The 27035-nt window shown below is 48.6% G+C and overlaps 1 protein-coding gene across 4 annotated transcripts in view; it reads left to right on the top strand.

The window, feature by feature from the left end:
- The first annotated feature begins 4087 nt into the window (after nucleotides 1-4087).
- The window catches only part of ubtfl (upstream binding transcription factor, like), a 27838-nt gene continuing 4890 nt past the window's right edge, over nucleotides 4088-27035 (top strand). Inside the window, exons 1-11 of one of the 4 annotated variants that reach the window (XM_027291846.1) lie at nucleotides 4089-5114; nucleotides 7522-7608; nucleotides 8147-8322; nucleotides 8669-8752; nucleotides 8833-8988; nucleotides 9081-9145; nucleotides 9737-9857; nucleotides 9956-10066; nucleotides 10242-10369; nucleotides 10456-10597; nucleotides 12514-12555. In XM_027291846.1, coding sequence (XP_027147647.1) covers nucleotides 7554-7608; nucleotides 8147-8322; nucleotides 8669-8752; nucleotides 8833-8988; nucleotides 9081-9145; nucleotides 9737-9857; nucleotides 9956-10066; nucleotides 10242-10369; nucleotides 10456-10597; nucleotides 12514-12555 — 1080 coding nt within the window. In that variant the 5' untranslated portion in view covers nucleotides 4089-5114; nucleotides 7522-7553. Of the gene's footprint in view, nucleotides 5775-7521; nucleotides 7609-8146; nucleotides 8323-8668; nucleotides 8753-8832; nucleotides 8989-9080; nucleotides 9146-9736; nucleotides 9858-9955; nucleotides 10067-10241; nucleotides 10370-10455; nucleotides 10598-12513; nucleotides 12556-27035 lie in introns of all 4 variants that reach the window. The other 3 variants (XM_027291853.1, XM_027291841.1, XM_027291851.1) reach the window with 3 other exon arrangements.

Below are 27035 nucleotides of genomic sequence, written 5' to 3'. Positions count from 1 at the left end.
GTGTGTGTGTGTGTGTGTGTGTGTGTGTGTGTGTGTGGTGTGTGTGTGTGTGTGTGTGTGTGTGTGTCAGAGAGGGAAGGGGCGGAGTCTTCTCCGTCCGGATGAAGGCAGCACGTCTCCAAGGACAGAGTGCAAGATCAAGAGCGAGCCAGGTAACACACACACTCTGCTGTCTGCCTGTCTGTTCTCTCTCTCTGTCTGTCTGTCTCTCTGTCTCTGTCTCTCTCTCTCTGTCTGTCTGTCTGTCTCTCGCTTTATTGGCCTGGGAAACATGTTTACATTGCCAAAGCGTGACATCACAGGAAGCACAGATAAATGTTTTAACATAAAATACAGGAATATGAATTAAATAATTTAATTGTTCAATATGTACAAAGTAAGTGATGTCCAGCGGAGGGGATGGTTTCTGTCTGTCCTTCTTGTCCTCTGGCGTCCTTCTGTGCTTGCAGCAGTTCACAAATCTTGCAGCTACGTTTGACACGCTGGACTTTACCCAGCAGGTTTGGAAGTTTTGGAGTGTGGTAATGTCTCAAAGTCTTTCTGGGTGTTTTAATTTGTGGGAAATATATGTCCCTGATGTCTTTGTACAGATGGCAGGGTTAGGGTCTCTCTCTGTCTCTGTCTTCTGATGCCCCCCCCCCTCTCTTGTTACTGTCTGTCTGCCTGTCTGTCTACAGATGAGTGGTCTAGGAGGATGTCTCCACGCTCCTGGAGAGGATTCGCAGTCTGTGCCTGACGGAGATGCGATGAAGTACAAGACGACAGAGTCTCACTTCGACTGGGAAAAGTTTGTTTTGGAAACTTCAGCGCAGAAATGTGTCGACAGAAATGGCACCGCGTTCCTCCGAGGTAACGTCACGCAACCACAGGACATCCTCTGACCTGTGTCCTCTGAACCTCGACCTGTGTCTCTGACTCTGTCCTCTGTCCTCTGACCTGTCCTCGAACTCTGACCTGTGTCTGACCTGTCTTCTGTCCTCTGTCCTTTGTCCTCTGACCTGTCCTCTGTCCTCTGACCTGTCCTCTGAACTCTGTCCTGTATCCTCTGACCTGTCCTCTGTCCTGTCCTCTGTACTCTGTCCTGTGTCCTCTGAACTCTGTCCTCTGAACTCTGTCCTGTATCCTCTGACTGTCCTCTGAACTCTGTCCTGTATCCTCTGACCTGTCCTCTTATGGTCCTGTTCAGGTCAGGAAGTACCGGCACAATGACGGAACTCATCGTAGACGCAGTGGAGTTGTCAAGAATCCGTACAAAGGAAAGAACTGAGGTGAGTTGGACACCTGTCCTCGACCTCTGACCTGACCTCTGACCTGTCCTCTGATCTCTGGCCTGTGCTCTGTCCTCAGGACTCACCCAGACTTCCCGAGAAGCCTCTGAATCCGTATTTTCGCTTCTTCATGGAGAACGAGCCAATACGCAAAATCCACCCTGAGATGGCAACTGGGACCTGACCAGATCCTGTCCAGAAGTACAAAGGAGCTGCCCGACAAGAAGAAGGTCAGTCCTCTCTGATTGGCTCAAACACGTCAGCTGATCGGCTCAGACACATTGGCTGTTGGTTCAAACACGTTCTATTTTTTCCTGCAGCAAAATACATCACCGGTTCCAACGAGAGAAAGAAGGTTTGAGAAGAACATGGCCCGATTCAAGTGAGTCCACCAGACCCGACCAGAACCAGCCGGACCAGCTGTCTGTCATCAGGACTCCCCTGATGACAGACACTGGTCAGGTGTCAGCGGATGACGACTCATCAAAATTTAACGAGCATTCAATGAAAGTTCTGATCCAAAAAGTCAGAGTGATGAGGACGTGTTAGTGCAGCAGTAAGTCCTGTGACAGCTGTAGAGGACAGATGTGTCAGGTCCAGTTGTAGAGGACAGATGTGTATGTCCAGTGTAGAGGGACAGATGGTCACGTCCAACTGTAGAGGACAGATGTGTCATGTCCAACTGTAGAGGACGATGTGTCATGTACAGCTGTGAGGACAGATGTGTCATGTCCAACTGTAGAGGACAGATGTGTCGTGTCCAGCTGTAGAGGACAGATGTGTCTGTCCAGCTGTAAGGACAGATTGTCGTGTCCAGCTGTAGAGGGACAGACGTGTCGTGTCCGCTGTAGAGGACGACGTGTCATGTCCGTGTAGGGACAGAGTGTATGTCAGCTGTGTCTGTCAGCTGTTGGTAGTGTTGTGAGAAGACTTCCAGCTCTTCAGGGGTGTTGAAGGTGAGAGGGACGCCCCTGATGGTAGGACCAACAGGGAGCATGGGAAGTTCAGACGTCTGAGGACGTCTGAGACGTCTGAGACGTTCATGGAGAGGAAGTTTGAGGTCATCACTTGTTTCCCCCGGTACCTGATGCTGTTAGCATTTAGCACGTGTTTAGCATGGCTAATGTCAGCCTGATGCAGGAGGAGCTCCCGAGCTCATCGAGGAGAGGAAGAAGTCCGACCTGCCCGAGAAACCCAAACTCCTCAACAGCTGTGGTACAACCACGAGAAGAAGGCCTACATGAAGCTCCACCCAGAGTACACACACACACACACACACACACACACACACACACACACACACACCCACACAACACAGGTTAGGTTCAGGTGTGTTCAGGTGTGTTCAGGTGTGTACCTGTTCTGGTTCCAGGTGAGTCAGAAGGAGCTGAGGAGGCTCTGAGGAGACAGTGGTCCCAACTGTCTGACAAGAGGAGACTCAGTGATCAGACAAGGCCCTGGAGCTCCAGAAGGACTATTAGGTACAGACCCAGACAGAACACAGACCAGACGAACCAGACCAGACCACACGATGAAACCGACCAGACAGAACCAGAACCAGACAGAACCCGACTGAACCAGACCAGACAGAACCAGACCAGAACCCGACAGAACCAGACCAGACAGAACCAGACAGAACCCGACAGAACCAGACCAGACAACCGACTGAACCAGTCCTTCTGTGTGTGTAGGGAGTATGAGGGCGTATCATGAAGCTCACCCTGACGTGAACTCTGCGAACACGTTCGCTCTGTCCTCACCAACGCAGCTCGACAGCTGAAGGACAAGTTTGACGGACGACCGACCAAACCGCCACGTGAGTCCAAACGAGCCCGAGCTAACAAAGTTACCGAGGCTAATGAACGCACGGCTGACTGTGGCGTGTTTGTGGCGTGTTTGTGTAACGGGTAACTCTCTGTACTGCGCGGAGCTGATGGTGAACATGAAGGACGTCCCGAGCACGGAGCGGATGGTGCTCTGCAGTAAACAGTGGGATGATGACGCAGAGGAGAAGGACATGTTCCAGAACTGCAGCGAGGTAGTTTGAACATAGACACTAGTATACACAGACATATATAACCGACCATATACATAGAACATATATACACAGACACTATATACAGACATATATCATATAACCAGACATTCTATCAGACCTATATACACGACATAATTACATAGACATATATACACAGACATCATATACACAGACATATATAAATAGACATATATACTAGACATTATATACACATATACATATATTACACAGGACATAATACATAGACATATATACACAGACATATAAAAGCCGTGCAATAGATGTCAGTGTCAGAACAAATCAACACCAACATATTGTACAATTACCATGACTTACAAATGACATGAATCAAATGATGATAACATGAACATGAATTACAATGACTGATAAAATGACAATGAATTACAATGACTGATAAATGACAATTGAATACAATGACTGATAAAATGACAATGAATTACATCTTGGTTCCTGTCAGAACACGTGCAGCAGCATTCTGAATTAACTGCAAAGTCCTCAGAGACTTATTGGAGCAGCCTGATAACAAAGAGTTACGATAGTCCAGCCTTGAAGTAACAAATGCGTGGACTAGTTTTTCTGCATCCGCCTGAGAGACAATGCGTCTGATTTTAGCGATGTTACGTAAGTGGAAGAATGCAGTCCTCGAAATTTGTTTTATGTGACGTTAAAGGACAAATCCTGATCAAAAACAACTCCAAGATTCTTTACAGTGGAGCTGGAGGCCAGGGTGATCCCATCTAAAGTAACTAAGTCTCTAGAAAGAGAGTTTCTGAGGTGTTTGGGTCCAATTACAAGAACTTCAGTTTGTCTGAAGGTAACTGTTATTTAAAGGTTGCTTAAATGTTATTTAGGGGTTTGTGTAAATCATCCTGACCAGCAGGAGGCGGAAGTGAGAGACAGTAACACACACACACGTGCACGCGCAGTGTGACACGCCGCGCGCGTTAACACGAAAATTAAATTAAAGTGTTTTTGAATAAATTTGATTTTATTCATCAAACTGTTTAAATACAGAACGAGACACCCGGACCCTGGTGGACCCCCCACCGCCCAGCTGCCTCCTCCTCCGCACACCTGTTGAGTGTCTCCCCGGAGGAGCACAGGTGACCGGACAGACGGTCAGTCCGCTCTGCCCTCCTCTCGGTGGGAGGGGACCGGACCGGTGAGTCGGGAAGATCAGACCCGGCAGACGGTGTGTTCTCGGCGGGCAGGATGCCATGCGGATGCGGGTTACTCCGCTGATTAGCACCGCGGCAGGCCGGGGAGGAGAGCTGGGCAGGCGGCAGACCGGAGGACTTTCTGCGGACCTTCTCCCTCTCGGAGCCCGGAGCAGCGTGCAGCCGCTCTCCGCGTCCCCACGGCCGCATCTCTGTCGTCGGCTGGCCGTCCGGTCCCCGGGCCCGGTCCAGCATCTGGACCCGGACCAGGTTAAAGTCAGGAGGGTAGATTCAGAGAGAGGAGCCAGTGCGTGTTTAAACAGTGCCTGGATGTTTGTGTAAATGAAATAAAGCTCAGTGCTCCTGCTCGCTCCGCGGGCTTGGCTGCTGCTGGAGCCGCTGTCTCTGGTTTCATCCTCCGCCTTTGTGCTCATGTTTTCCCCCGGAGTTCCTCCCCCTGCGGCGCTGGGCGGAGTTTCATACCGGACTAGACGCTCCTTTTGTCGGATTCGATTCGACCTGACTCCCCGGGGTTTACGGCTGAAAAAAACACACTTTGAAAGTCCCGAAATTACCCAAACGACCACGGCGGTGTGCGGTGTTGACCCGGGTGTCTGTCCGAACCTGCAGGTAAGCGGCTGGCCGTGATTTTAAACAGATTTCTGCGGTTTTCTGGCCGTTTGTCCCCGAGTCACCAGAACATTCATGGCGGCTTCGCAGTGAAGCTTCTGGGGCAGCAGCGAGTCCGCAGCCGCTCGATCGGCTCCGTTACCGGAGAAACGGCGCCGACGGAACGTTTAAATTAACGATCACTGATAATTAAAGACTAATTAACACTTTGATCGTTACCGCGGTCACCTCATGCAGCGGGCATGGAGCACGTGTCGAACCGAGCCGTCGGTTCGGGTTTAAACCGTGTTCGTGTTTTTCCGTGTGTGTTTTTATTTAAAATCCGTTTTCCACGTTTCACCTGGGAAGGTGAGCTCAGCAGCTCCGCGTGCCAGCGGAAGCTGCGTGCTGACTCCTGCCGGAGGACGGACGCCATTACCGGGGCAGCTGCAGCCTGGCGGCCCGGATAACAGCGCTGATGTCCGGACACTCTCTGCTCCAAACCCCGCTTAGAAAAACACAACACAGCGGCACGTCTGCCGTGAAGAACCGAGCCAGAACCGCCGCGACCCGGTCAGACGTGTCGGTGGTTCCGGCCCGTAAACAGTCTGAATCCGAACAAACTGTTGATTTACGGAGCTGCTCTCTACCGCCCCCCGGGTCCACGCCGGGACACGCAGGGTCAGAAACACACACACCTTATTCAGAATAAAAACCGCCGGAACACGAGACGGACCGGACCGGACCGGACCGAACAGTCCTTTATGGAGATCAGTCAAACTGAGTCGGATCAGCTGCATGTTCAGACCCGGCCCATTTGACTGATCTGACATTGGGTCCAATACGTAGGAGGACAGGAGTAACATAAAATGTATTATACTGCATGTGTCTGTACAAACAGATACTTGTACAAACAGATATTTGTACAAACAGATATTTGTACAAACAGATATTTGTACATGCAGATACTTTACATACAAACAGATACTTGTAGATACAGATACTTTACATACAAACAGATACTTGTACATGCAGATACTTTACATACAAACAGATACTTGTACATGCAGATACTTTACATACAAACTGATACTTGTACATACATATACTTTACATACATATAGATACTTTACATACAGATACTTGTACATACATATACTTTACATACAAACAGATACTTGTACATGCAGATACTTTACATACAGATACTTGTACATATATATACTTGTACATACAAACAGATACTTGTACATATAGATACTTGTACATGCAGATACTTTTCATACAAACAGATACTTGTACATACAAACAGATACTTGTACATACAGACAGATACTTGTACATGCAGATACTTTACATACAAACTGATACTTGTGCATACAAACAGATACTTTACATACAAACTGATACTTGTACATACAGATATGTGTACATACAAACAGATACTTGTACATACAAACAGATATGTGTACATACAGATACTTGTACATACATACAGATACTTGTACATACAAACAGATACTTTACATACAAACAGATACTTTACATACAAACAGATACTTATACATACATACATACATACATACATACATACATACATATACTTGTACATATAGATACTTGTACATACAAACAGATACTTGTACATGCAGATACTTTTCATACAAACAGATACTTGTACATACTAACAGATATTTTGCATACAAACAGATACTTGTACATACAAACAGATACTTGTACATACAGACAGATACTTGTACATGCAGATACTTTACATACAAACTGATACTTGTGCATACAAACAGATACTTTACATACAAACTGATACTTTACATACAAACTGATACTTGTACATACATACAGATACTTGTACATACAAACAGATATGTGTACATACAGATACTTGTACATACAAACAGATACTTGTACATACAAACAGATACTTGTACATACAAACAGATACTTTACATACAAACAGATATGTGTACATACAAACAGATACTTGTACAAACAGATACTTGTACAAACAAATAGATACTTTACCTTACACCTTTGTGTTAATCTGAAACCAGGTGAGCTTAAATTAAACTGGATCATGCAGGTAAGTCAGTGCCAAAGTAAAGTCATCTCTGGACATGCAGTATAGTTACAGCAGCTGTGATGTCAGAGTGATGTCAGAGTGATGTCAGAGTGATGTCAGAGGCTCCTCTTCGTCCAGGACTCTCTTCAAACCCGTTTATTCTGCTTTCAACGAAACATGCAGACCTGTCCATCAACTCAGGCGGCACCTCAGGTGTCCAGTCAGGTTCCAGAGGTGGCCAGTGCTGCCCCAGCCACCTGATGATCATGTGATCAAAGCTCTGAATTAATACAGGTGTGTGTGTGTGTGTGTGTGTGTGTGTGTGTGTGTGTGTGTGTGTGTGTTCAGAGGAGGGAAGGGGCGGAGTCTTCTCCGTCAGGATGAACGGCAGCAGCGTCTCCAGAGGACAGAGTGCAAGGATCAAGAGCGAGCCAGGTAACACACACACTCTGTCTGTCTGTCTGTCTGTCTCTCTCTCTCTGTCTGTCTGTCTCTCTGTCTCTGTCTCTCTCTCTCTGTCTGTCTGTCTGTCTCTCAGCTTTATTGGCATGGGAAACATGTTTACATTGCCAAAGCGTGACATCAACAGGAAGCACAGATAAATGTTTTAACATCAAATACAGGAATATGAAATTAAAATAATTTAATTGTTCAATATGTACAAAGTAAGTGATGTCCAGCAGGAGGGGATGGTTTCTGTCTGTCCTTCTTGTCCTCTGGACGTCCTTCTGTGCTTGCAGCAGTTCACAAATCTTGCAGCTACGTTTGCACATTGCTGGACTTTACCCAGCAGGTTTGGAAGTTTTTGGATGTGGTCTAATGTCTCAAAGTCTTTCTGGGTGTTTGTAATTTGTGGGAAATATATGTCCCTGATGTCTTTGTACAGATGGCAGGGTTAGGGTCTCTCTCTGTCTCTGTCTCTGATGCCCCCCCCCTCTCTCTGTTACCTGTCTGTCTGCCTGTCTGTCTACAGATGAGTGGTCTAAGGAGGACTGTCTCACGCTCCTGGAGAGGATTCGCAGTCTGCTGCCTGACGGAGATGCGATGAAGTACAAGACGACAGAGTCTCACTTCGACTGGGAAAAAGTTTGTTTTGGAAACTTCAGCGCAGAAATGTGTCGACAGAAATGGCACCGCGTGTCCTCAGAGGTAACGTCCACGCAACCACAGGACATCCTCTGACCTGTGTCCTCTGAACTCTGACCTGTGTCCTCTGAACTCTGTCCTCTGTCCTCTGACCTGTCCTCTGAACTCTGACCTGTGTCCTCTGACCTGTCTTCTGTCCTCTGTCCTGTGTCCTCTGACCTGTCCTCTGTCCTCTGACCTGTCCTCTGAACTCTGTCCTGTATCCTCTGACCTGTCCTCTGTCCTGTCCTCTGTACTCTGTCCTGTGTCCTCTGAACTCTGTCCTCTGAACTCTGTCCTGTATCCTCTGACCTGTCCTCTGAACTCTGTCCTGTATCCTCTGACCTGTCCTCTGATTGGTCCTGTTCAGGTCAGGAAGTACCGGACAATGACGGAACTCATCGTAGACGCAGTGGAGTTTGTCAAGAATCCGTACAAAGGAAAGAAACTGAAGGTGAGTTGGACACCTGTCCTCTGACCTCTGACCTGACCTCTGACCTGTCCTCTGATCTCTGGCCTGTGCTCTGTCCTCAGACTCACCCAGACTTCCCGAAGAAGCCTCTGACTCCGTATTTTCGCTTCTTCATGGAGAAACGAGCCAAATACGCCAAAATCCACCCTGAGATGAGCAACCTGGACCTGACCAAGATCCTGTCCAAGAAGTACAAGGAGCTGCCCGACAAGAAGAAGGTCAGTCCTCTCTGATTGGCTCAAACACGTCAGCTGATCGGCTCAGACACATTGGCTGATTGGTTCAAACACGTTCTATTTTCTTCCTGCAGCAAAAATACATCACCGAGTTCCAACGAGAGAAAGAAGAGTTTGAGAAGAACATGGCCCGATTCAAGTGAGTCCACCAGACCCGACCAGAACCAGCCGGACCAGCTGTCTGTCATCAGGACTCCCCTGATGACAGACAGCTGGTCAGGTGTCAGCGATGACGACTCATCAAAAATTTAACGAGCATTCAATGAAAGTTCTGATCCAAAAAGTCAGAGTGATGAGGACGTGTTAGTGCAGCAGTAAGTCCTGTGACAGCTGTAGAGGACAGATGTGTCAGGTCCAGTTGTAGAGGACAGATGTGTCATGTCCAGCTGTAGAGGGACAGACGTGTCGTGTCCAGCTGTAGAGGGACAGACGTGTCGTGTCCAGCTGTAGAGGACAGACGTGTCATGTCCAGCTGTGTCATGTCCAGCTGTTGGTAGTGTTGTAGAGAAGACTTCCAGCTCTTCAGGGGGTGTTTGAAGGTAGAGAGGGACGCCCCTGATCTGGTAGGACCAACAGGGAGCATGGGGAACGTCTCAGACGTCTGAGACGTCTGAGACGTCTGAGACGTTCAGTGAGAGGAAGTTTGAGGTCATCACTTTGTTTCCACGGTCACCTGATGCTGTTAGCATTTAGCACGTGTTTAGCATGGCTAATGTCAGCTGACCTGCAGGGAGGAGCATCCCGAGCTCATCGAGGAGAGGAAGAAGTCCGACCTGCCCGAGAAACCCAAAACTCCTCAACAGCTGTGGTACAACCACGAGAAGAAGGCCTACATGAAGCTCCACCCAGAGGTACACACACACACACACACACACACACACACACACACACACAGGTTAGGTTCAGGTGTGTTCAGGTGTGTTCAGGTGTGTACCTGTTCTGGTTCCAGGTGAGTCAGAAGGAGCTGAAGGAGGCTCTGAGGAGACAGTGGTCCCAACTGTCTGACAAGAGGAGACTCAAGTGGATCAGCAAGGCCCTGGAGCTCCAGAAGGACTATGAGGTACCAGACCCAGACAGAACCAGACCAGACAGAACCAGACCAGACAGAACCCGACTGAACCAGACCAGACAGAACCAGACAGAACCCGACAGAACCAGACCAGACAGAACCAGACAGAACCCGACAGAACCAGACCAGACAGAACCCGACTGAACCAGTCCTTCTGTGTGTGTAGGGCAGTATGAGGGCGTATCATGAAGCTCACCCTGACGTGAACTCTGACGAACACGTTCGCTCTGTCCTCACCAAAGCAGAGCGACAGCTGAAGGACAAGTTTGACGGACGACCGACCAAACCGCCACCGTGAGTCCAAACGAGCCCGAGCTAACAAAGTTACCGAGGCTAATGAACGCACGGCTGACTGTGGCGTGTTTGTGGCGTGTTTGTAGTAACGGGTACTCTCTGTACTGCGCGGAGCTGATGGTGAACATGAAGGACGTCCCGAGCACGGAGCGGATGGTGCTCTGCAGTAAACAGTGGAAGATGATGACGCAGAAGGAGAAGGACATGTTCCAGAAACGCTGCGAGCAGGTAGTTATGAACACAGACATATATACACAGACATATATACACAGACATATATACATAGACATATATACACAGACATATATACACAGACATATATACATATATACATAGACATATATACACAGACATATATACATAGACATATATACATAGACATATATACACAGACATTCTATACATCGACATATCACATAACATATCTACAGCAGACCTATATACACAGACATCTATACATAGACAAGTATATACAACAGACACTATATACACAGACATATCTTTTTTATACATAGACATATATACAAAGACATTATACCATATATACACCGACATATTACATAAGCATATATACATAGACATATATACATAGAACATATATACATATATACATAGACATATAATACACAGCATATATACATAGACTATAACACAGACATATATACATAGACATATATACACAGACATATATACACAGACATATATACACAGACATATATACATAGACGCCGCATTGAGCACTGAATCGTACGTAAACGGCGCCGCCATATTGGATGTGGCAGGTCTGCCCGTAAACTAATAACAGGAAATGGACTGAACTTCATAAAGCGCCTTTCTACAAAAGTTCTTCAAGTTAATGTCTCTTATACACCCATTCACACACACACTAATATATGCTGGAAACAAACAGGCACCAAAGAAAAACGTATGGAACTTTTAAAGTGATGATTATAAATGTTTACTCTATGTAAGCACCAAACCAACGTATGTATTTTCTAATGGCTGAGGGTGACAGCACAATGTGGAAAACGACTGGAGATAAAACGAAAAAGAACATAACTGTGGCGAAAAACCAGACCGAAGTAGAGGGACAATGGGGCGGTGAAAAAGAGCACAACCACACGCCACACCAGATAAGGAAGAGGAGATATGATTATAGAGATATAGTATAAAAGATATATATTGAGTCGAGATATATTAACTAGAGATAATATGATATATATATATATATATATATGTGTGTGTATGTATGTATGTATGTATGTATATATATATATATAGGATATATTATATAGGAATGTATATAGTATAGTAGATAGGTGTGATAGATAATATAGATATATATATATATTATTGTGTGGGTGTTGTGTTGTGTATATTATTATTAGTAGTGTATATATATATATATATATATATTATATATATAGATATATATTTATTAATATATTATATATTATATTGTTGGTGTGTGTGTGTGTTGTGGTGTATATATATATATATATATATATATATATATATATTATATGTATGTGTATTATATATTATATGTATGTGTATATATATATATATATATATAGTGTGTGTGGTGTGTGTTGTGTATTGTATGTTACACGTTAGTGCTCTTTATTCAGAAACCCTCATGTACACTCTACATTTCAGGATCTGGTTATTAAGACACAGATTAATGTTAAATATAAATGTTCAATTTTATCATACAAGTAACAGTGTTACACACATTAGTAGCTGTAAACACTCAGCATTAGAAAATACATACGTTGGTTTTGGTGCTACATAAGGAGTAAACATTTATAATCATCACTTTAAAAGTTACATACGTTGTTTGGTGCCTGTTTTTCCCAGATATATTGTGTGTGTGTGATGGGTGTGTATAAGAGACATTAACTTAAAGAACTTTGTAGAAAGGCGCTTTATGAAGTTCAGTCCATTTCCTGTTATAGTTTACGGGCAGACCTGCCACATCCCATATGGCGGCGACGTCGACGTACGATTCAGCGTTCAATGCGGCGTCTATGTATATATGTCTATGTATATATGTCTATGTATATATGTCTATGGTTATGAACACGCAACATCACGTGTTGTTCACGTAACTCCGCTCACGTGTGTCTCGTGTGTTTGGTCAGAGGAAGAAGCAGTACGACGTCGACCTGCAGCGCTTCCTGGAGGTACGTTGAAGCAGATTTAGCCTCATGATGTTGTGTACACACCTGTTCGGGTTTCACTGAGCTCGGTTCTGTTCTCAGAGTCTCCCGGAGGAGGAGCGAGACCGGGTCATGACGGAGGAGAAGCTGGGGGCGGGCCAAACTGGGCGTGCCTCCAGCCCACAAGAGCAAGTCCCCGTCAGTTAAGTGTGACACGTCTTCTTCACTCCACAATTCAGCAACAGACGCACACTCACCTGTGAGGTGTTTGTTTATCCCAGGAGCGCTGTCGGGAGGCGGAGCCTGAGCCGTGGGTACCTGCCGGACCACCACCGAAGGAGCGACGGGACGGAAGAAGACGGCGAAGCTTCCCGAGACGCCGAAAAACAGCCGAGGATGTGCAGCACAGCGTGATCGGAGACTACCTGGCTAAATACAGAGTGAGTGAGAGAACTACGTGGGTTTTATTTTATGCCCCTCCCCCTCCGTTAACCTGCGGGCCATGTGACACGTCAACAGAGTGACCGCAGGAAGGCCCAGACCGGGATGGAGGCGGCCTGGAAGTCAATGGAGAAGAGGAGAAAATCCCCTGGATCCAAGAGGCGGCGGAGGACCAGAAAGAACGTTACGAGGTACCTACCTGTGGTCAGTGAACCACGCCCCCTCTCATGACCTCGCCACACACCTGACACACCAGTCAGCTCCCTTAGTGTTACTCAGGTCCTGGTCTCGGTCCTGATGTCTTGTGTCTGTCCTGCAGAGGGAGGTGTTGGAGTGAGGACTCCTCCGGCGGGTCAGAGTCAGAGGAAGCCAAAGTTTGACGGAGAACCAAAGAAACCGCCAGTGTGGTCAGAACCATCCGGATCCACGAGTCAGACAGGTTTTGATGGGTTCTGACGAGTTCTGGTTTAGCTGATTCTCCCAACTGCCAGAACCAGCAGAACCTGTGGACGTGTTTCAGCGTTTGTTTAGTCGCTCTAATCAGAAACAGGAAGTGAGTCGTGGTTGTTGTGTCGTCCAACAGGGAGCGGGTATCAGATGTTCTCCCAGGAGCTGCTGACCAATGGCGAGCTGAACCACTTCAGCCTGAAGGAGCGGATGGTGGAGTCGGGAAGAGGGTGGGCACAAGCTGAGCCAGACGCAGAAGGACAAGTACAAAAGCAGGTGAGGAGCAGCAGGTGGGTACAAGGCGGAGCTGGAGGCCTGGATCAAGGTAACTGCCACACTTATCCACGGCGACCACAGAGGTCTGGAGAAACAGCATCAGACTGTTATCTGTTAGACTTTTTATCTCATTCATATTACCATGAACGAACCTCTGAGCCAATCAGAGCCCAGCATGGTGTTCATGATGTCACTATTACTAAGCAAAGTTAGTTTCTGCAGGCCTCCTGACGTCGCCCCCTAAAGGCCGCAACAGACAACGTTTAAAAAACACTAAAACAAACCCAGGAATGATGTTTACTCTCCTCCTCCTCCTCTTCCTCTTCTTCCCTCCTTTTTTTCCTCCCTCCTCCTCGTCCTCCTCCTCCTCCTCGTCCTTCCTCCTCTCGTCCCTCCGTCCTCCTCCTCCTCCTCGAGGAGTCTAAGTTTACAGACCTACGTTAACAGACTCTAGTTTAATAACCGGACTCCTCTAAGTTAACGCCGTCTAAGTTAACAGACTCTAAGTTAACCGGACACTAGTTAACGACACTCTAAGTTTAATAACAGATCTACCGTTAACAGGAGGTCTTAGTTTACAGCACTAAGTTAACAGCACTCTAGTTAACAGACTCTAAGTTTACAGGACACTAGTTTACTAAACAGACACTAAGTTCACAGACACTAGTTTAATAACAGGACACTAAGTAACAGACTCTAAGTTAACAGACTCTAAGTTTCCTAACGGACTCTACGTTAAACAGACTCTAAGTTAACAGGACCTAAGTTTCCAGACACTAAGTTTAATAACAGACCCAAAGTTTTAAACAGACTAAGTTTACAGACTCTAATTTACAGGACACTAAGTTTAATAACAGACCACATAGTTAACAGGACACTAAGTTTAATAAACAGGTATCTAAGTTAACAGAGCTCTAAAGTTTAAGACACTAAGTTAAACAGACTCAAGTTAACCGACTCTACGTTTAAAACAGACTCTTAAAGTTAAACAGACACTAAGTTAACGACCACTAAGTTTAATACAGACTCTAAGTTACCAGAGTTCTAAGTTAACAGGACACTTAGTTAACAGACCTAAGTTTAATACCAGACACAAAGTTAACAGCTCTAAGTTACAGACATTAAGTTTACCGGACTCTAAGTTTACCGACTCTAAGTTAAACAGAACTCTAGTTTACCGACTCTAAGTTAAACAGACTCTAACGTTAACGACTTCTAAGTTAACAGAACTAAGTTTACAGACACTAGTTAAACAGACTCTAAGTAAACCTGACACTAAGTTAACAGACTCTAAGTTTTACAGGACTCTAACAGTTTACCGACTCTAAGTTAACAGACTCTAAGTTAACGCTCTAAGTTGTTAACAGGGACTCTAAGTTAACAGGACCTTAAGTTTACAGGACACTAAGTTTTACAGACACTAAGTTAACAGACACTTACGTAACAGACTCTAAGTTTACAGGACCACTAAGTTAACAGACACTAAGTTAAAACCGACTCTAGTTACACAGACTCTAAGTTAAACAGACACAATGTTAACAGACACTAAGTTAACCAGACAACTAAGTTTACAGACTCTAAGTTTTACAGACTCTAAGTTTACAGGACATAAGTTTACCAGACTAAGTTTAACAGCCTCTAGTTTACAGACTCTACGTTAACAGGACATAATGTTAACAGACTCTAAGTTAGTTACCAGGACACAAAGTTAAACAGACTCTAAGTTAACAGGACTCTAAGTTACCGACACCAAGTTAAACAGACTCTAGTTACAGAGTTCTAAGTTTACAACTCTAAAGTTTACAGACTCTAAGTTTACACCCTAAGTTAACCCAGACTCTAAGTTAAAGACCTCAGTTAACCGACTCTAAGTTTCCAGACACTAAGTTAACAGCACTAAGTTAACAGACTCTAAGTTAACAGACTCTTACGTTAACAGACTCTAAGTTAAACAGAACCACTAAGTTAACAGACACTAAGTTAGTTAACAGACACTAAGTTTACAGGGACTCTTGAGTTTACAGGGACACTAAGGGTTTACCAGGAAGTACCTCTAAGTTTACAGACTCTAAGTTTACCAGACCTAAGTTTACAGACACTAAGTTAACAGACACAAAGTTAAACAGACTCTAAGTTAACAGACTCTCCAGTAACAGACACCAAGTTAACAGACACTAAGTTTACCGACTCTAAGTTACAGACACTAAGTTTACAGACTCTAAGTTTCAGACTCTTAAGTTTACAGATCTAAGTTTACCGGGACTCTAAGTTAAACAGACACTAAGTTAAACAGACTCTAAAGTTAACCGGACTCTAAGTTAACAGGACTCTAAGTTTACAGACTCTAAGTTTACAGACTCTAAGTTAACATACACTAAGTTAACAGACACTAGTTAAACAGGGGACTCTAAGTAAAACAGACCTCTAAGTTACAGACACTAAGTTTACAGGACTCTAAGTTTACCGACTCTAAGTTAAGACTCTAGTTTACAGCTCTCATTTAACAGGACACTAAGTTACCCGAATCTACGTTACCAGACTCTAGTTAACAGAGTCTAAGTTTACAGACTTCTAAGTTTACAGACACTAAGTGTCTTCTAACAGACAATGCAGGTGTCCGGTACGGAGCAGGTGTCGGCCCCAGTGCATGTGTCGGTCACGGAGCAGGTGTCGGTCACAGTGCAGGATGTCGGTCACAGTGCATCGTGTCGTCAACAGTGCGTTGTCGGGCCGGAGCAAGCCTGAGGTGGCGCTGTCAGCTGCCCTCTGCAGTTGCATTGGCCGGGTTTATAGCATGATGGCGTCGGGGCCTGTGAGTGAGGCGCTGAACCGCTGACTGCTTCCCCGGTGAACGCGCACTCTGAGCGGCCTCAGGAGTTTCAGCAGGCGCGGAGCTGCCGAAGTTACTGCGCGATGAGGTGAATCCGTCACTGCCAGCCGCAAACACAGCTCCGGTAAACCGGTTACCGAGCGGGGGTTAGCCGTTACGGGGGTGTTAGCCGGGTTACCGAGCGGTGTTAGCCGGTTACCGAGCGGGTTATTAAGGACAGACACAAGCTAACAGGCTAACAGGCTAACACAGATCAGCGGACGGCTAGCTTAGCTTAGCTAGATACCGTTACTTGTTTGTAGTGTAGTTTATCTGCGGTGTATCGTCTGTGAGCCTGTTGTAGGCCTGTCTGTGAGCTGTCTGTGTGAGCCGCCAGCCCGGCTGTCTGTTGCCTGTTGCTGGAGCCTGTCTGTGCGCCGCAGCCCGGGCTGTTGTGAGCCTGTTTCTGTGAAGGGGGGGCCCCGCAGCCCGGCTGTCTGTGAGCCGCAAGCCCGGCTGTTGTGAGCCTGTCTGTGAGCCGCCAGCCTGGAGCTCCCAGACAGCCGGCTCTGTCCGTGGCACCGTGTCAGGTGGAATGACATGGAACGCCAAATAAAAATTGACCGTCAATTGTATTCATGTGGATATATGTAGTGACGTTCTGTGACCGCCACTGAGGTTTAATGGCTAACTAGCCGGCGCTAACGTTAGCTGTGGGCCAGTGGAGGTGTGTGAGCAAGCGGCCTGATTGGTCGTCTATTGATGACGTGGAATTACAAGGTTTGTCAGGTTTCTGGTCAGGTCCTGTCAGGTCCTGTCAGGTTCTGTCAGGTTTTCTGTCAGGTCCTGTCGTTTCTGTCAGGTCTGTCAGGTCCTGTCAGTTCTGTCAGGGTCCTGTCAGGTCCTTATGTTCCTTGTCAGGTCCTGTCAGGTCCTGTTCCAGTTTCTGTCAGGTCCTGTCAGGTTCTGTAGGTTTCTGTAGGGTTCTGTCAGGTTCCTCCTGTGGTACATGGACCTCGTGCCCATGTGTGGAGCTGCTCACACACCAGCTGTTTGACAAAACGTTGTGTAAACGTTGTCAATCGGGTGTCAATAAGTTGTGTACCTGAATGTGACGCAGGCGTCTGTACTGTGACGCAGATCATCATGAAGTCAGCTGATCATTGATTAGTGTGTGTGTGTGTGTGTGTGTGTGTGTGTTGTGTGGTTTGTTTGTGCTGTGGACAGGGGCTGAGCCGACTCTCACTTGGACACTTTGTTTACATCTTTATCTCCTGCAAAGACCAACATCACCTCATGACCTCCCTAACTCCTCATCCCACCTCTCCTTCACACCCTTTCCTAGACCTTCCTTCACACCTTTCCTTTCCTCTCCGGACCTCTCCTTCACACCTTTCCTCAGGACCTCTCCTTCACACCTTTCCTTCCTCGGACCCTCTCCTTCCACCCCCTTTCCTTTCCTCAGGACACTTCACTCCAGGGTCAGGAAAGTGTTTAGGGCGAAGCGGTTTAGGACAGGATTACGCAGGTTTTTTTTTTTTGGGACTAATTTACACTTTAGATGCATCTGTCAGTCTAAGCCCCCGCCCCTCACCTGTAACCTGTGCTTGTAACCAATGACCTCACAGCGGTAACAACAAACCAGGTTCATTCTGTAAATCGGGACCCTTGCCCCTCTCCTCTCTCCTCTTTCTCTCCTCCTCTCCTCTCCTATCTCCTCCTTTCCTCTCTCCCCTTCCCCATTCCTCCGCTCCTCTCCCCTTTCCCCTCCTTCTTTCTCTCCTCTTTCCTCTCCTCTCGCTCCTCCCTCTCCTCCTCTCCTCCTCTTCTCACCTCTCTCCTCCTCCCCTCTCCCTCTCCTCTCCTCTCCTCTTCTTCCCTTCTCCCTCCTCTCTCCTCCCCTTCCTCCCCCTCTCCCCTCTCTCTTCCTCCCTTTCTCCCTCTTTCCTCTCCTCTCTCTCTCCTCCTTCTCTCTCCTCTCTCTCTTTCTCACCTCTCTCCTCCCTCCCCTCTCCCCTCTCCTTCTCCTCTCCCTCTCTCTTCCCTTTTTCTCCACTCCTCCCCTCCTCTCTTCCCTCCCCTCTCCTCTTCTCTCTCTTCCTCTCTCTCCTTCTCTCTCTCCTTCCTTTCTCACCTCTCTCCTCCCTTCCCTCTCCTCTCCTTCTCCTCTTCCTCCCTCTCCCTCTCCTTCTCTCTCCTGTAGGAGTGCTGTGGTGCCTCCGGTGTTGCTGGCTGTTGGGACATGCTGTGTTGGTCCACGGGTGCGCCCTCCTGCGCCTCCCTCTTCGCCTCCCTCTTCGCCTCCCTCGCTTCCCCACCAGGTCTGTCTCCATGTACGCCACCGCCTGTCAGCACCGCGGGGGGAGGAGGAGGAGGTGGAGGTGGAGGTGCAGGGGGTGGAGTTCAAACAGGGGAGAAGGGCGGGGCTGGCCATGCCTCGAGGCCGGCCCCATCCCCACCTCCCCCACCCGGCCCGCCTCCCCCCGCCTACCGCTGTTTTACCAGGGCCCCCGGACGCTCACAGAGGAGCTCCACTCCACCACCACTACCACCCCCACCGCACCCCCACCCTCACCCACAAACCCGCCCACTCGCCCCACCCCCACTGCCCCCGCACTACCAACACCATGCCCACTTCCACACTGTATGGAGGGGGGTTGGCGCTTGCCGCTGGAGGGGGCGCTGCCGCCGGCAGCAAGAAGAAGATGTGGAACTTTATCATGAGAAGAGAGCTACGACCCGTTCTTCCACATGGTGAAGCGCCTCATCGAGCGCTCGCGGGGCCCGGAGAGCCGGACGAGGTTGCTGCGTGGGTCACCCAGAAAACCGCCAAGATTATCCCACAACCACTACCCGTTGCCCTGAGAAGAAAGAATCGACAGCTGCTGCAGGCCACACCTCACGAGGTGGGGAGGGGGTGGGGAGACAACGCCTGACGCTGAGGCCACAGGAGGAGGTAAGAGCTGAGGGTGGCGACGGGCGCAGATCCTGGAGCATCAGGACTTTCCGACGTTTGAACGCCCTTGTCCATGATTGCGCAAGTTCGACAACCTTCGCATCGTCACTGTTCTCTACGCTGTGGCGGCCCTGAGTGAGTCATCACGACCAAAACAGGGAAGCAGCAGCTCAGGATCATCTGATTTGAGGGGGCATGTTCCTCTCAGGTGAGGCTCAGGTTCCTCTCAGGTTGAGGCTCAGGTCTCTCAGGTGGGGTTCAGGTGAGGTCAGGTCCTCTCAGGCGAGGTCCAGTTGAGGCTCAGGCGAGGTTCAGGGAAGTTCAGATGAGGCTCAGGTCCTCTCAGGCGAGTCTCAGTTGAGGCTCAGGCGAGGTTCAGGTGAAGTCAGATGAGCTCAGGTCCTCTCAGGTGGGGTCCAGGTGAGTTCAGGTTCCCTCTCAGGCGGAGTCTCAGTTGAGCTCAGGCGAACGGTTCAGGGATGAGAAGTTCAGATGAGGCTCAGGTGAAGTTCAGGTTGTCCTCTCAGGCTGAGTCTCAGTTGAGCTTAGGCGCGGTTCAGGTGAAGTTCGATGCGGCTCCAGGTGACGTTCAGTTTCCTCTCAGGTGAGGCTCAGTCCTCTCAAGTGAGTCTCAGGTTTACATGTGTGTGGAAACATGTGCTTTCTCTTTAGGTCTTCCCAGTGACTATCATGTGTTGGTCCAGGTGTTGGAGGCGGAAGAGTCAAGTCTCCGTCCAGGCTGCAACCAGTTTTAACCAGAAGGAGTGTCGATGGTGTTCAGCTCCAGCATGAAGTCCACCGGGCACTCGCACCCTCGGACAGAGCCTGCCTGGTCCGGCCTGGAGAAGAACCTGGAGCGAGAGCGCCAACCGCAGACCTCTTCCTGTTGCTGTCCTACTACAGACTCAAGTGGCGCCTGCTGCAGCCGCAGGAAGCGCCCGCGCCACAGGGGGCGCTAAACATCGCCCAGCACGAAGCATAAACAACACACCCTTCAAACCCTGAACAACTTGCTCGCCAACAGGTAAGTGCACTCTGCTTCCTGTGTCAGAGGGTTCAGGTGTTCAGATGTTGTTCTGTATATTTTGACTTCTGTCTTCAGGAAGATCCTGCGGTCTGGTTTCAACACACACCTTGGCAGTGTCAGCGGGAGTTCGTGACCAGGCTATGGCGCTGTTGGATGAGATGTGGCGGCGTGCGCTCGGGGGGCGAAGCAACAAGTCTGGAGCTGATTTCAGCTCGCACCCTGTTCTACCCGAACCGACAGGAGAGGTTCATCAGAGCCTGGCGGTACGTAACCTGAGGGAAAGCTAGATCCTGAAACAAAGAATCGACCATGTGGCTGACCACGTGACTGACCCTGTCTGACCATGTGACTGACCCCCACGTGGACCTGTTGCTCTCACAGAGGAGCTGCCAAAGCAAGGTGGACCGCATTACTCCGTACACGATGGCTCTGATCGGCCAAAATAACATCGCTCGCATCGACTGAGAGGACTCGACCTGCTCGGACACAATCGCAGACTTCCGGTGAAGAAGGCCCCGAGTTACCTGGATAGTAAGGTGAGGGTTGGACAGTGTATGTGGTTTCAAGTGTTTGTGTTACAGGACTCTACAGGTGTGTTTGTCCGTTGTGTCCTCACGGTGATCCAGAAGCTGGTGTTTTCCCCTTCAGCATGCAGGATGAGGCCTTACCGTCCGTCCCAGAGCAGCAGTTCTTTCTCTCCGGTTGGAGGAGGTGGTGGAGCTGAAGGCGCTCGCTCGCCGCCCGCTCGCCACGTCAACATTCTCATTGTCTCTGTTCCAGCTGGGACACTCCCGGGCCTGGTTGCTGCACCGCCGTCTTCTCCTCCGCCTTCATCAGCAACGTCCAAGTAGTACTGCGACACGCCCGGTAACGTCCCCGATACAGGGTCCAGAATGCCTGGACCAGGTTCACCAGATCTCATTCCTGATACCTGACCGTGATATTCTGAAACAAACCAAACTGAACCCGCTAGGGATTTGCACCGATACCACATTTTTTCACTTTTATCTATTTCCCAAACCTGAATGTGGATATCTGCCGATACCGATTACTATTCCGATACAGAGCTCTGTTTGCTTTGATATTATTGTTGAGTGTGCCTGAAAGAGCACACTATATTTACTATTCCCCATATTTTATCCTTCTTTTATAAATATATTTTTTTCTTTCTTTTCTCGGCTTCCACAGCACGGAGTGAGCCTTGCACATGGGGCGGCTGCCTCTACCAACTGAGCTTACACGCCGCTCTGTCTCTCTCTCTCTCTACCACCTTCCCGCACTGTACACTAAAAGCTTGAGGCCAAACAAAAAAAAATAATCTAAAAAAAACATACACAAAAAAGGTATCAAAACGACCCGGCTGGACTGGGATCGTATGCTATGACTTTTCTAAGTTTCACAAATCGGTTTTCGAATTATTCGGCAAAAAACACGGCAACCAAAAATTCCCCCAGTGTTAGTTCATGGAGAGGCGCGTAGGATGATTTGCGTTTTTTGACCATCGCTTAGTTAGTAGAAGCGTGATCAGGGGAGGAGTGAAAAAAAAAACCTGTCGACAATATCCTATTGTAAAGTGCAGCCCACGCCCCTTAGACTCAGCCACCGCAATGCTCCCTCTACAGATAATTTATACATAGACCGTAGGAAGATTTTGTCGTCTCACTCGCAATTTCATCTGCCTAAAGCTCCGAGTTATAGTTTTGAAGGGTAGACGCACAGATGCGCCAGCAACACCAAGCCCACAGCCTTTATAGACTGCCATGTTTATAAAGGTGGGAAGGAGGAAACTTTCTGGGAAACAAGCAGAGATACCGACGTTCTTTCGATCGCTCCAAACGGTCACCATTTCTTAAGTTTAGCTGCATAAAATACCTCTGTAGACGTCCAGGAAGAGCTCAGGATGCTCCCAGTGAAGTCAGTTTCATGATACGACTATGGCTTGGCCCGAAATCCTTTTCTGTCTCGAGGGGTTACTTTTCAGCGTTTTGTCTCTTCGTCCAGCCGGTTTTCTTTGTCAAATGTTATAGGGTTGCAGCTGCGGTGGGACTGCTCTGCTCTGATGGTGGCGCCCCACCTGGCCCCTCAAACACGCTCACACCACACACCACTGCACACACACCCACGCACACACACACGCACACAAAGCTCAAAAGTCTTTCAAAAATAAGAGTCCCTTCAGAATAAAGACTTTATGTAAAACTCTCTCATAACAGACAAAGCCATGCACACACACCCTGCTGACAGCCATTTAATGTATTGGGGGTGATCAGGGCCAGTCAGGCACACTTCTAGTTATTATTATTATTATTATTATTATCATTCTATTTATTTTTTAGGCTGTATAATATCCTCTCTACAGGCACGTATATGTACGTATGGCATGTATGTCCCAAAAGGCAACTTTAAGAACGCATTGAGGTCACAAAAACAGGAAAAATCCCATCTTGAAAACAAATATGACAACTAAGTTGCAATCTGAACTATCAAACGAAACAAAAAAATACTCGTCCTAAAACTTGCACAGCACAGATACAAGTCACTAATAATAATAAAGGGGTAAACTTCTCTACACCACCCCTCTCCTGTACTCGCCCATCTCTGACTCCCCCCTCTGATCCCCGCATCCGCACCGACGCCGTACGCTCCTGACTCGTTCGGCTGGTACCTTCTCTGCTGGACGCTGCTGTGGAGCTCGAGTACTGCGATACACGGACTGGGACCACGTCTGCAGGACACCCACAAGGTTCTGATGTTTGAACCACGCCCTACCGCTGACGAGGTCCAAACCGCAAGTTTACACGGTAACACCACGGGCCTTCTGACTGGTCAGGACTGTTCTGACAGGTTCTGACAGGTTTCTGACTGGCCTTGTCCTGTCATTTTATAAAGTCTGGTGGCGAGGCTCTTGCGACAGCTGGTTGGAGAAAACCGAACTACAAACCGGATGAAGTAAGTACTTCCACCGGATTTACTACACATGGTACTACACACAGACAGAGCACACACACAGTATAATCAGTGTACACAGTACTTCTGTACTGCGTAATCTGATTGTCTTTGGCTCCAGACTTTGTGCTGTGGATGGACGGTTCTGGTCGGGTTTCTACCCATCAGGACCGGTGCTGCTCTCTCTGTGGGTGTGGCTCCGCCCCCACCTTGCATCGCCGTGACATCGAAAACCGGCGCTGCTGATAGTGGCGTTGCTGCAGTGACATCAGAGTTCCAGAAGTTCTCTCCGTTTGCGGCGCTGGACGATGGCGCCGAGCCAGTCCGGGCGGCGGCCATGGGCGGCTCCTTCCTGGCCCCCCACATACGTGGCACAGCTGTGGGTCCGTGGCGGCCTCGGGGCCCCCCCGGCCCGGGAGCTAATGGGGGTCCACTGGACTACGGGCCGTACTTCGTTCCAGCAGCCTAGTTCTACTCTGGGCTCGCCAAGGAGCACTCTCTGGAGAGCCAGTAGCTCCACGCTCAGCAGCCCGCCCTCCGATGGACTGACTCAGGCCGGCGGGTGCCAGGACCAGCCGGGTCCCACCGCCCCGGACTTCTGTTCAGTTCTCCATCGGGAAAAAGAGATCCTGGATGAGGGGGGGCGCGGGGTCCAAGGTACGGACTGCGAGCTTTCCTGGGTTCTACGAGGGTGTGACGTTTCTGATGGGTTCCAGTACCGACAGAGGTCCCCCGTCACCACCGCACCTCCACCCCCCAACAGACCTGACCCGAGAGTCCCCCAACAGAACCGAGGCAGATCAGGAGGTGGCAGTCCACTTCAGACGGTTTTCTGACCCGTTCTGCAGCAGTTCATTCATCCTGATGGTTCTGGTCATGGTCTGGTCTCTGCAGGGTCATCATGTCTGTCAACGATTAAGTGGCACTACTGCCACAAAACTCGAGGTTCTGTCGGTTCACGGGCCCTGAGGGACCGACACCTGAGGCTGCTGGGATACGTCTACCTCCAGGTCAGTACGTTGAACCCATCCGATTCACAGGTCATGTGACCTCATGTCACAAACGTGTTGTCTTGTCCCCTCTCAGCTGCCGTTACCACGAGCTGGAGAAGCTGAATGGCATCGAGGAGGGGTGAAGCAGTACCTGCACACAGAAGCTGCTGGACGCCCCGCTATGACGCTGTGTGTGTGTGTGTGTGGTGTGTGGTGTGTGTTGTGTGTGTGTGTGTGTGTGTGTGTGTGTGTGTGTGTGTGTGTGTGTGTGTTGTGTGTGTGTGTCACACGTCGCGGCCTGCTGTCTGTCTGGATCTGATTGGTCAACCTCACTTCAGATCACAGCTGCAGCGATCGCATCAGCTCGTCGTCAAAGACGTCTGCAGGCTGTGATTCGGCGTATGTGTGATCTGCGATTGTCGCCGTATGCAGGCTGTGATCTGATGGTCGGCGTGTGGATGAACAAACATATCTTTTTTGGGGGGGAAGGGGGGGGGTCCCATTTTTATAAAGTTTGGAACCCTGGTAACATCCACGATGCATGTGTAAGACTGTTTTATCGTCGATGGAGGCGTTTTAGTTTGTGTGGGTGGGACGCGGGGGCTGATGGGTACTGTAGTTCTCTGAGTGATATGCTGGTCGTCCGGGGGGGGGGGGGGGGGGGGGTCGTTACACGGTGATGTGGTGCGCGTGCCAAAGGAGGACGAGCCAGCTTCAGTATGATGTTTAGGGGTCAAAGGTCAGATATTTATTTTGTTGTATCAGGTGACGGACGTTTGGTGGGAAAGAAGCTTGTTTATATATCACTTTGAAATGTCTATTAAAACCTGAAACTACCAACAGCTGTCTGTGGTTTGTTTTCAGCATGAAGTCACTTTTACACTCATATACATCATTACACTGGACGTCGGACTACACCGGTGAGAAAAAGTGCATTTATTTGTTAATAATTTTCTCAGGCAGGGCGGGATTGAGGATTAAACACTGGCTCCTCCCTTCAGCGGTAACTACAAACAATCGGCTCCGCCCTCCCCTGCCTGTCTGTACAAACCCGCCCCCATCATGGCTCCCACAAAATTAAAAAACAACTCCACCCGTCTGAACCGTCTGTCTGATAAAAAAACCAACAAACACTCGATAAAAAAACAGAAAACACACGTAACAAAACCACTCCGCCAGGCTCCGCCCCTTTCAGAGGGGAGGTGGGAGGGGCCAGCGCGGACCGCAGTATGATGTCACCACTTCTCATTGGTCCGCTGGGATGATTAGCATGTGAGGAGCGTGGCCTGCACAGCCTGTCCTCTCCAATGAGGTGGAGGGGGCGGAGCTTAGTCCGAGTCCGAGTCACTGGATTCCTCGGAGGAGCTCTGATCTTCATCGTCCTCGTCATCGTCATCGTTCTGGGAAGTGGACAACACAGGAAGTGATCAGCCAGGTAAGTTACCTGTCGTTCAACGGTAACGTGAACATTGACCTCAGGTATAAATGTACCTGAGCTCTGACCATGGTTCCATAAGGGTTTCTTAAACATTACTTAAAGGTTAATTAAGGGTTATTTAAAGGTTTGCTTTAGGGTCTGTTCTTTGGTCGTCACCTCGTCGTCCTCGCTGTCCGTTGATCCAGACGTCTCGTCGTCTTCATCAGTCTGACGAGTCCTCTTCTCCTCTCTCATTGAGTCAGGACATGTCCTGCTGGAAGCAGACCACAGACAGACAGACAGGACGAAGACGACAGGACAGACAGACAGACAGACAGGAGACAGACAGACAGGACAGCAACAGACCGACAGGCCCGACCGGAAGACAGGACAGGACAGCAGGCAACAGACCCAGACAGACAGGCACACAGACAGACAGACCGGAGACACGACGACCGACAGACACAGACAGACAGCCCACACAGACACACAGAACACAGACAGGGTTTATAACCTGCATTAGTTCCCGTCCTCCTTTGTCTCCTCCTCTGCCTCCTTCAGGATAAACGTGTTGTGTCCTTTGTGTTACCTTGGCTCTGTACGCCATCGCCCGCTTGGCCACCCCGACCCGTCTGTGCTGCAGCTCTCGAACTCACCGCCTTCCCTTTCGCCGTCACGCGGACTTTAGCTCCAGGGCTGCTGCGAACTTTAGTGGTGCTGCCGACGTTTCTATGGAAACAAACAACTTTAGTGCTGCCACGTTCTATGGAAACAAACACTTAGTGTGCTGCCACGTTTCTATGGAAAAAAACAACTTTAGTGGTGCTGCCACGTTTCTATGGAAAACAAACAACTTTAGTGGGTGCTGCCCGTTTCTATGGAAACAAAAAACTTTAGTGTGCTGCCACGTTTCTATGGACAACAAACAACTTTAGTGGTGTTGCGCGACGTTTCTATGGAAACAAAACTCTAGTGTGCTGCCAGTTTTATGGAAACAAAACAACTTTGGTGTGCTGCCTGCCACGTTTCTATGGAAACAAACATGATGACATGTCTAACCATTAGCTTAGCAATGCTAATGCTACATTAGCTAAATACTGAAATGTTAGCTTCTGACGAAAAACTCCCGAGTGGAAAACTCTTTGTAGACCGCTCGATCCTGAGGAGGACAAGACATGAGGAGGATGAGGGAT

The sequence above is a fragment of the Larimichthys crocea genome, chromosome II (genome assembly GCF_000972845.2).
Source record: "Larimichthys crocea isolate SSNF chromosome II, L_crocea_2.0, whole genome shotgun sequence".
In the NCBI taxonomy this organism is placed as follows: Eukaryota; Metazoa; Chordata; class Actinopteri; family Sciaenidae; genus Larimichthys; species Larimichthys crocea.
Note: the sequence above shows the minus strand (reverse complement) of the source record. Positions and strands in the feature narration are given on the sequence as shown.